Source organism: Lepus europaeus, chromosome 5, assembly GCF_033115175.1.
Source record: "Lepus europaeus isolate LE1 chromosome 5, mLepTim1.pri, whole genome shotgun sequence".
In the NCBI taxonomy this organism is placed as follows: Eukaryota; Metazoa; Chordata; class Mammalia; order Lagomorpha; family Leporidae; genus Lepus; species Lepus europaeus.
The window spans coordinates 94,367,365-94,378,572 of record NC_084831.1 but is presented as its reverse complement, the minus strand read 5'-3'; the positions used below and the strand labels follow the sequence as shown (position 1 = coordinate 94,378,572).

Below are 11,208 nucleotides of genomic sequence, written 5' to 3'. Positions count from 1 at the left end.
TAAGAATGGGGCTCCTGGCTTTGACCTGGCTGTTATTCTTTATTTAACTTTATTTTTAAAATTTATTTAATGTTAATTTTAATGTCTTATTTAATTATTTTAATTTATTTATCTAAAAGGCAGAGTTACAGAGAGAGACGGCGAGACAGAGAGATCCTCCACCCACTGGTTCACTCCTCAAATGACCAGAATGGCCAGCACTGGTTCAGGCCAAAGCCAGGAGCCAGGAGCTTCCTTTGGGTTTCCCATGTGGGTGCAGGGACCCATGCAATTGGGCCATCTTCCACTGCTTTCCTAGACACACCAGCAGGTCACTAGATCAGAAGTGGAGCAGCTGGAACTCAAACTAGTGCCAATTTGGGATGCCTGTGTTACAGGCAGCAATCCAACCTGCTATGCCACAACACCAGCCCCTCAACCTGGCTGTTGATAAACATTTGAGGAGTAAGTCAGCAGATGGATCTGTGTGTACTTTGAATAAAATGAAAAATTTTTAAAAGAGCCTAAGTGGATGCATGAAACTTTGGACAGTACCAAACTCCATATATAAAGTGTTTTTTTACTATACATAAATAAAACTTAATTTATAAGTTAGGAACAGTAAGATTAGCAACAATTACTAATAAAAAATAGAACACTGTAACAATAGCCACATGCTAAATAACATTTTAGTCAACAGACAACATATACAACAGTGGTCCTGTAAGATTATGGTAGAGGTAAAAAATTCCTATTAATCAAATTCCTATCAAAATTCCTAATAATGTTACTCTCATTTTTGTGGTGATGTTGGTAAACACAAACCTACTACACTGTCAGTCATATAAAAGTATAGGTCATATCTTTGTGTATATAGTACATAATATTGGATGATAACAAATGACTGTTAGTGGCTTATGCATTTACTATGCTATACTTTTTATTTTAGAGTATATTTCTACTTATTAAAAAAAAAAAGTCTACCATTTTTCCCTGGTAGCAGCCCCATACAACTTATGATAGATTGTATCAAGAGGCCATGTCCCAGTGCTGTGGCATAGTAGGTAAAAGCTGTTGCCTGAAGTGCTGGCATTCCATATGGGTGCTGGTTCGAGTCCTGGATGCTCCATTTCCAATCCAGCTCTATGCTATGGCCTGGGAAAGCGGTGGAAGATGGCCCCAAGTCCTTGGGCCCCTGCACCCTTGTGGGAGACCTGAAAGAGGCTCCTGGCTCCAGGCTTCAGATTGGCGCAGCTCCGGCTGTTGCGGCCAACTGGGGAGTGAATCAGCAGATAGAAGCACTCTCTGCTTCTGTAAGTCTGCCTTTCAAATAAACAAATAAATAAATCTTTAAAAAAAAAAATGAGGCCATGTCCAGTGATTAACATATACCATCTACTTTGTGTAAGTAAACTCTGTTGTCTGCACAATGAGAAAATAATCTAACTGCATTTCTCAGACCATATCCTAGTTAAGCAATATACTCTAGAACAGGTAATGTGAATATGGTCTCTCTCAAAATTTCCTATTGTACTATACTCACTCTTCTTGTAATGACATGAGATGATAGTGAAAGGAATCATTTACTTCTTCTCTGTGGCTTATCTGAATTGCCAGTATTACTACTCGGGTGCTTTGGGATTACTATTAAATAAAACAAGATTAGCTGGACACAAGCACTGCAACACTGACAGTCAATCTGATAACCTAAAAAGACAGCTATTGGCTGACGGGTGATGGTATATACAACGTGGATGCAATTGACAAAGGAATGATTCGTACCCCAGGCAAGATGGAGCAGACTTCATCACATGACAGAATCGCTTACAATTTAAACTGATGAATTATTTATGTCTTGAATTTTCCATTTAATATTTTTTGCACCACAGTTTACCTTGAGTAATTAAAACCACAACAGGGAAAACATTAGGTAAGGGGATGATAACCGTATATAAATTACCTATCAAATATGTATCCTGACTTTATTACATAAAAAAAATTGGGGACCAGTGTTATGGTGTAGTAGGTAAAGCCGCCACCTGTGATGCTGGCATCCCATATGGGCACTGGTTCGAGACCCAGCTCCTCCACTTCCAATTCAGCTCCCTGCTAATACACCTGGGAAAGTGGCAGAAGATGGCTCAGTGCTTAGGCCTCTGCACCCATGTGGAAGACCTGGATGAAGCTCCTGGTTCCTGGCTTCTGCTTGGCCCAGCCCCTGCCATTGTGGCTATTAAGGAGTGAACCAGCAGATGCAAGATCTCTCTCTCTCTCTCTCTCTGTGTTTCTGTCTCTCCCTCTCCCAGTAACTCTGATTTTCAAATAAATAAATCTTAAAAAATTTTTTTACTTCTGGTATAAATAATATTTTATTTCAATACTTTATTGAAATCAGCTATCATACATATGCCACCAACTCTTTTATTCAAAATAAGGTTAACTTGATGAAGTATTCTCAGCAAAGTTTGAACACTGTACTTCACCTTCTAACTTAAGTCGTCCTTTAATAATTTACTTCTTATTCACTGTTTTGTAGTACTCCTATTTTTGAAATGGTTTAGTGTAATACACCAAGGTGCTATTATGAGGTAAATATCCTATAGATTTGGATTTGTCATCCCAATTCCTTGGCATTCAATAATGTAAGTGTCTTTAGAGGCATCATCTTCATCTTCTGACTTCTTCACAGTGAATTTAGCCTGAAAGCAGAATATTTAGTACATAAGTAACATACAGAAGGATAAAGAGCCCATAACTCCAAACTCATTTTGAGAAGTTCCAGAGACATGAAGGTTACATGATTCATGAAAAATCCAACAGCACAGAGATTGAACATAATTCATTCTAGAACTATAGTTCTTGTTCAAAGGTATATACACTAGCGGAGTTTTGCCAGAATATATATGATTGGTGGGGCTGGCACTGTGGCATAGTAGGCTAAGCCTCCGCCGGCAGTGCTGGCTTCCCATATGAGCACAGATTCATGTCCTGGCTGCTTTTCTTCCGATCCAGCTCTCTGCTTATGGCCTGGGAAAGCAGTGGAAGATGGCTCAAGTGCTTGGGCCCCTGCACCTGGGTAGGAGACACAGAAAAAGCTGCTTGCTCCTGGCTTCAGATCTGCTCTGCTCTGGCTATTGGAGCCATCTGGGGAGTGAACCAGTGCATGGAAGACCTTTCTCTTTGTCTGTCCTTCTCTCTGTCTGTAACTCTACCTCTCAAATAATTTTTTTTTAAACAAAGAATATATATGCTTGGGTCCCACTCTATAGTAGCTGAATCAGAACTCCTAGGATAAAGCCTAGGCAAATACCTATTTTGAAATCTGTTTTGATTATAATGCACCTCCTCTCCCTGCTCCCTAAAATTTTTCTAAAACATGGAACTGAAACATTGATACTTTTATCTAGTCAAGTATCAAATTACTCTTCAATTTTCCTAAAATGTTCTTGACAATTTAAATCCCAAAATATATTATTCAAAAACATCTAGTTCAGAGAAGATGGGTTGGGAGGAGGGGTGGTGGTGGTGATGGATAGCCTCCTTCATCCTTATTGGGCTTAACATTGTATTTTTCATTTGTTAACAAAAGCTTTAAAATATTGGACCTCTATCACTATACTTTGGAGAATAACTATAAAGCAAAAGTGGATCAATTGAACTTGAAATAGATGAGTAGTTTGGCTGAATCTATGGAAAAATGGTTTCAAGTGTGCCTAAAATCTGAGGATTCTTTGAAATACAATTTGAAAACCATTATCTTGGGGCCTCACTGAACTGTAAGGTTCACAAATTCTTTTCAGTTTCAGTGTTCTGTGGCAGTATACTGACACACAATGGACATTTGAAATTATCATTTAATGAATAAACATTAAATCCTGACCTAGATAACCAAAGTATTAATGTAGTTATTAATATATTTCAAATTACAAGTTTTATGAAAATAAGAAAAATAAGCAACTGTTATGGAAATCATTTCTAGATTATATTTAAATCTAGTTATATAAAAATGTGGAGTTAGAGGGAGCCTTAAGGAATATAAGGTCTCTCTCTCTCTTTTTTGTTCTCTCTCCCTCTTTCTCTGTCATTTTACCTTTTAAATAAATAAAAAAATCTTCCAAAAAGTTAAGAATCCTGCAGTAAAGATATGGATATGAGTTTATACAGAAATATAATCTTTTTTTACTAACAACTATAAATCTATTCTTCAAATTTAAAAGGATTAATGAATGTTAGAATTTCAGCAAAAATTCTATTCTAACAGAATGAGATGAAAACAAAATCTTTAAAAATTTATATAAGCATTTACATTTATAACCAATAAGAAGTCCCTTGTGACTTTATTTCATGGCTCCAATTAAAACACCTTTACTTACTCTAAAACGTAGTACCATTCAGTGATGAGAGCATGGGCTCTTAAGTTTGATTTCCTGGGTTTGCTCAAAGGCTAACTCTGCCCCTAAGAAACTATGTGTTTAAGGGGAGACATGTAATACAGTAGTTAGATGCTGTTTGGTACACCCAAGTCCCATATCAGAGTGCCTAGGTCGAGTCCCGGTTCTGTTCCCAATTCCAGCTTCTTGCTAATGCACACCTGGGCAGACAGCAGGTAATGGTTCATGTACCTGGGTCCCTGCCACCCATGTGGGAGACCCAGAACTGAGTTTTGGACTTTTGACTTTGGCCAGGCCCAGTAGTTGAGGGAGCAAGCCAGTAAATGTGAGGTCTCTGCCTCTCTGTGTTTCTAATAAATAAAATAAATAAGAATTTTTAAAAAGAAACAATGTAGCCTTAACAACTTAATCTATCTTCCTTTATTCATTATTCATTATTCATTCATTATTCAGAAATAATAAAGAGCTACCCTCAATGGTTATGCAGAGTAGGGAGATTCAGATAAACTTAAGAATTAGCTCAGTGTCTTTGACACAGGAAGTATTCTACATGCAGTAGCAATTCTAATTATTATTGAGTTTTCTGTTTATTAAAACTTAAGCCAAACTGGCTACAATAAGAATTATTTTTCTGATGGAATACTCACCTTTGCTAGTTGTTCAGCAAAATGTATAGCTGTTTGTGTATGGAGTGTTACTGGTCCTGTTTTTATTCTAGAAACACCATTGGCTAATGCCATGAAAACAATCAGCTATTAAAAAAAGAACAGGAAAGAAAAATCTCACACATTTGCTAATACTTGGAGTTACAATTCTACTGTTATCCATAATGAAAACACTGGAAATCAAATAGCTAAAAAAGAATTTCTATTTCTTTGGGTCTCCAGAAGGCCTCAAAAAATGATAAAAAACAACTCACTTTACTCAAGTCTGTAGTGTGGTACACAAATGCTTAGCAGTAGTTTTCAACATAGAATTTTTTAAATTAATGTTTAAGAATAAAATATGGCCGACGCCGCGGCTCACTAGGCTAATCCTCTGCCCACGGCGCTGGCACCCTGGGTTCTAGTCCTGGTTGGGGCGCCGGTTCTGTCCTAGTTGTTCATCTTCCAGTCCAGCTCTCTGCTATTGCCTGGGAAGGCAGTGGAGGATGGCCCAAGTCCTTGGGCCCTGCACCCTCATGGGAGACCAGGAGGAAGCACCTGGCTCCTGGCTTCGGATCAGCACAGCGCGCTGGCTATAGCAGCCATTTGGGGAGTGAACCAACAGAAGGAAGACCTTTCTCTCTGTCTCTCTCTCTCTCACTAACTCTGCCTGTCAAAAAAAAAAAAAAAAAAAGAATAAAATATGGAGTTGAAAACTAACATTTAATTAGATCAACTGAGTTTGCATGAAAAAGTTTCATTTACTGTTTTTTTTTTTAAAAAAAGGTTTATTTATTTATTTATTTGAAAGTCGGAGTTATAGAGAGGGAGAGGTGGAGTCAGAAAGAGAGAGAGATCTTCCATCTGCTACTTCATTTCTCAAATGACTGCAACAGCCAGGACTGGGCCAGGCCTAAGCAGAAGCTTGGAGTTTCTTATGGGTCTCCCAGGTGGGTGGCAGGGGCCAAGCACTTGGGGCACTTTCCGCTGCTTTCCCAGGTGCATTAGCAGGGAGCTAGATCAAAAGTAGACCAGCCAGGACACCAACCAGCATCCATTTGGGATGCCAGTGCTAAGTGTAAACTGCTGATTTGGGATTAAGGAAAGAAAAGCATAGTAGAAAGGACAATCTATAAAAATAGTGGGCCATAAAATTTTAGATCTTTGAAAACATTCAATGGCATTTCTCAATGTGAATGGATGTGTTCAGTTTGAGAGGTCAATGAAACAGAAAAGTGCAGAAGTTGCGAGACACAGATGATATAATGAGCAAGAACTTCAGGAGGGAGGTCTGGGCTAGTATCATAAGTCTGGGAGTCATCAGCATACAGACACGACTTGAGCAAGGGGACTGAAAAAAATAACAGAGGAAGTGAATATAGATACAAAGGCATGAGCTGGCCGGCGCTGCGGCTCACTAGGCTAATCCTCCGCCTTGAGGCGCCAGCACACCGGGTTCTAGTCCCGGTCGGGGCACCGATCCTGTCCCGGTTGCCCCTCTTCCAGGCCAGCTCTCTGCTGTGGCCAGGGAGTACAGTGGAGGATGGCCCAAGTTCCTGGGCCCTGCACCCCATGGGAGACCAGGAGAAGCACCTGGCTCCTGCCATCGGATCAGCGCGGTGCGCCGGCCGCGGTGCGCCTACCGCGGCGGCCATTGGAGGGTGAACCAACGGCAAAAAGGAAGACCTTTCTCTCTGTCTCTCTCTCACTGTCCACTCTGCCTGTCAAAAAAAAAAACAAAAAAACAAAGGCATGAGCTTAGGGACTCTTCAAAAACTAGAAGTTGAAAAGAAAACAATAAACTAGCAAAAGAGACTAGAAGATATGGCCAGTGGGACAGGAAGATGACACTATTTCAGAAACCGAGTGAAGAAAACCTTCAAGAAAGAAGCAATTGAGGTTGATAATGTGGCACAGTAGGTTAAGCTGCTGCCTGTGATACCAGCATCCCACATAAGCACTGGTTTAAGTCCTGGCTGCTCCACTTTTGATTCAACTACCTGCTAATGAGCCTAGGAAGGCAGCAGAATATGGTCTGGGTGCTTGGGCCCCTGCCACCCCAGTGGGAGACCTGGATGGATGTCCTGGCTCCTGGCTTTGGTCTTGCCCAGCTTCAGCTGGCCATTGTGGTCATCTGGGAAGTGAACCAGAGGATGAAAGATCGATCTCTCTCTAACTCTTTCAATAAAGAAATCTTAAAAAAAAAAAGGGGGGGGGGTGAGGGAGGAGTGGCACTGTACAGGTGAGGCCACCAATTGCAGTGCCAGTATCCCATATGGGCACTGATTCAAGTCCTGGCTGCTCCACTTCCAATCCAGCTCTCCACTATGGCCTGGGAAAGCAGCAGAAGATGATGCAAGTTCTTGGGCCTCTGCACCCAGTGGGAGACCTGGAAGAAGCTCCAAGCTCCTGGCTTCAGATTGGCCCAGCTCCAGCTGATGCAATGGCCATTTGGGGAGTGAACCAGCAGATGGAAGATCTCTCTCTCTCTCTCTCTCTCTCTCTGTCTCTCTGTAACTTTGCCTTTCAAATAAATAAATAAAATCTTTTATTTTATTTTTATTTTATTTTATTTTTTTTGACAGGCAGAGTGGACAGTAAGAGAGAGAGACAGAGAGAAAGGTCTTCCTTTTTCCGTTGGTTCACCCCCCAATGGCCGCTGCAGCCGGTGCACTGCGGCTGGTGCACCGCGCTGATCCGAAGCCAGGAGCCAGGTGCTTTTCCTGGTCTCCCATGCAGGTGCAGGGCCCAAGCACTTGGGCCATCCTCCACTGCACTCCCGGGCCATAGCAGAGAAATGGACTGGAAGAGGAGCAACCAGGACAGAATCCGGCACCCCGACCGGAACTAGAACCTGGTGTGCCAGCGCCGCAGGCAGAGGATTAGCCTATTGAGCCGTGGCACTGGCCAATAAAATCTTTAAAAAAAAAAAGACCCAATTGTGTCAAATTAAGAGATAGGTCAAATAAAATGAGGTCTGAAATTTGAGAATTATAAATTCCAAAAGAACATTTTAAAAAAAAATGTAAAGTAGGACTTGCTAATCAGTGTCTGAAAATCAGTAACTAAAGTTTGTATTTAATCTAGTAAGCAAATATTCAAATCTGATAGGCTAGAAGGTTTTTATTAAAAACATGTCATACCTGGTCTTGCAGATATTCATCCACAGCACCACCATGTCGAAGATTTGCTAATAGCATTTCAGCAGCATCAATTCCAACTTTGTCTGCATTTACACCTAAAGCAGGCACAGTGTAAAAAAATCACATTAATGCATCTTTCAGGATAACATTTTTAGTTATTTAATCTTCTTAGCACTTAGCATATTCAAATATTTTGTACCTTTAAATGCACTAGTAGAGGAAAAAATAGGATGTTTTGAAACTACAAATTTAGCAGTTTATAACTAAGACCCTATAATGCTATGCCTCAATACAATTAGTCTGCAAGCAATTAAATCAAAATTAAAGAATTTTTCTAAAAAATCACAGAATTTTTATCTAAACAAAAGCAGGTAACATCTTCCGATCAAATATTTAAAAACTACATTAACTTTAAGATCTGAACAGGTATTATCTTATGTAAAGTCAGAATATTTACCCCGTTGCCCTAATCCTTGCTTCTACATACATATCCCAAATCTTTGGGTTGACATTACATATAAAATAAGTCTATCAGAAATAGAGGAATGCAAAAATCTTCTAAGATACTTATTTTATCTTTTTTTAGTTGTACATATTTTCGAGGTACAGCATAGTAATTCAATACATTAGAGTTAGGGTTAGGGTTAGGGTTAGGGTTACACATAAAATGTGTAATGATCAAATCAGAGTAACTGGAATTTCCACCTCCTTAAATTATCATTTCTTTATGTTGGGAACCTTCAAATTCCTCTCTTTTAGTTTTTATAAAATATACAATAAATTCTTATATTCTACTGTATTATACAACACTATTTATATAATATATATAATATATATTATATATAAGCATATATAATATATATTTATTTAATCCTATTTATCTGTATTTTGCTTTAAGTTATAAGTTATTTATTTTAAAAGAAATCCTTGGCTACAAATGAAAATGAAAATTAAAAAAAAAATGAGAATGTGGCTAATTTTGCTTTCTATTTTATATTTGCAAATTTATCTGATTAAATAAACCTTGATAAAAACTTCCCCAAACAGTGGAATCTTTGGAATTTTAACTCTGTTTTTCCTGACACAAGTTATTATAATAATATAATAAACTTTTCCTTTATATCGTCAATTGGCCAAGTATTTACATGACTAAATGGAACAGTTTGGAACATGTAAAATGAACTGTGACTTCTTGGGTGAGCTACTTAACCTTTGCCATTTGACCTTCCATATAGAGATGGTGAAGAAAATAATTATGCTTCAAAGTTATTTTAAAAATTAAATGTAATATTTCTGAAGCAGCTACGATCAAGACCAGGACATAATAGTGGTACTGACCAACCACCATGTGTACACAATGCTAAATGATAAGAACTGGTTCTTTCGCTAAGAAGACATAAAAAAAAATACTCATATATTGGAGAAGTAAACTATAATTAGATGCTATGTTTTATGGTATAATCAATAAATCTAACAGGAGTTCAGAAAAGGAAAAGATTGCTGGTTCTAGAATAATTTGAAAAGGTTTTATGGCACAGGAAGGATTTAAGCAGATCCCTTGAAAAATGGCTAACATTGGGATGGAGGATGTTAAGGAGAAAAAAAAATACCTGGCTTTGTAGTACTAGAAAGCAGCGAGCACAGTAAAGTTTTCTGTCCAGCAGCGAAGTATTTCTCAGAGTCATTCATAATTCTTTGTACACAGTCAAACTTACAGTGAACAACGGTATGAATGGATCTTCATTAGTATTGGCCACTACTGGGGTTAATAATGGTAACTGAACTGGCAATCAGGATTTTTATAAAGTTTTTTTAAACATGGGAATTTTGCTCATTAGTATTATACTTAAATAAAGGAGCAATGTCCTAACAGCTTCTGAGATCCGAATGCTTTTGTTCTGATATTTTGGATGTTTCAAAAACAGGCTCAATTTTGAATTATGGAAAGAATATATTTTATTTTTTGTTGTTGAATATATAGTATCTTTTGACTACTCTTTTAGATATGTTCTTTACTATGGGAGCCAAACAGTCTGCTAAGATGAATTATGCCTCTGGTTAATCACTCTGTTTTCTTTGCATGGAAATTGATTACTTTCCTCCTCTTCTTCCATATATATGATAATTCATGACATGTTTGTGATGTCCTAAAGCAAATGATTTCTCTGTTCTATCTGTTGACCATTTTATACTTTTGTCCTTTTAAAAAGCCAGAAGATACTCAAATTGAGACCATTTTAGAAACAACTCCTAGATGATGCTAATACGCCACCTGTCTGCCAATCACTTTGTGCAGCACTATTTTAAGCAGAATTCATTTATGTGAGGTCAATAAAGTAGAAACAAAGCAAGCAGCCACCACACAATTAGATGTTCATCTAGGAGTTACCTGGCTGGCAAAAGTAACTTTAAATATTACCAAACAGTGGCATATCTCCTCTCCCTAATATGTCAAATTTTAAACAAATTCCCCTCTCCCAAATTCATTCAATATTTTGAAATACTCATGTACTAATGTATGCAGGGGAGAGTCACCAATAGACTAAATCTCCTAGGTAAAAGCTCTATGAGAAAAGGGTAATCAGATGGTCTTCACATACTGTCCCAGAATTACTTGTTAAGTGTAAAGGGGAAAGGAACCTTTAAAGACACAGTTCTGGGAGATAGCTCCTGAACCAAGTAATCACACTCAGCCTCAGCAACAGAGGACGCACTGACATCATATGCTCTCCCTGATGCAACACAGTGGAATGTAATAAAAATCACACCTATGTGATAGTCCTACTAAAAATGTTTAGTAACAATGTATCAAATCATGAGATAATTAGACATATCTAAATTGTAGGAAATTCTGTGAGAAAAAGGCCTGAACTTTTCAAAAGGTCAATATCACAAAAAGAAAACAAAAGTTAAAAGGAGAGAGCACACTATGACACAGCTGGTTAAGCTGCTGCTTAGGATGTCTACATTTGATATGGGAGTGCCTGGTTCAAGTTCCAGCTATTCTGTGCTTCCAATCCAGCTTCCTGCTAATGAGCCTGGGAGGCAGTG

General features: G+C 38.4%; 1 protein-coding gene across 2 annotated transcripts in view; it reads right to left on the bottom strand.

Annotated features, from left to right (window-relative positions):
* Window positions 1-705: 705 nt before the first annotated feature.
* The window catches only part of RTCA (RNA 3'-terminal phosphate cyclase), a 28,896-nt gene continuing 18,393 nt past the window's right edge, over window positions 706-11,208 (bottom strand). The window contains exons 8-10 of one of the 2 annotated variants that reach the window (XM_062191825.1): window positions 8,158-8,252; window positions 5,018-5,122; window positions 706-2,678 (exon numbers count right to left, since the gene is read on the bottom strand). In XM_062191825.1, coding sequence (XP_062047809.1) covers window positions 2,577-2,678; window positions 5,018-5,122; window positions 8,158-8,252 — 302 coding nt within the window. In that variant the 3' untranslated portion in view covers window positions 706-2,576. The remainder of the gene's footprint in view (window positions 2,679-5,017; window positions 5,123-8,157; window positions 8,253-11,208) is intronic. The other variant, XM_062191824.1, reaches the window with a different exon arrangement.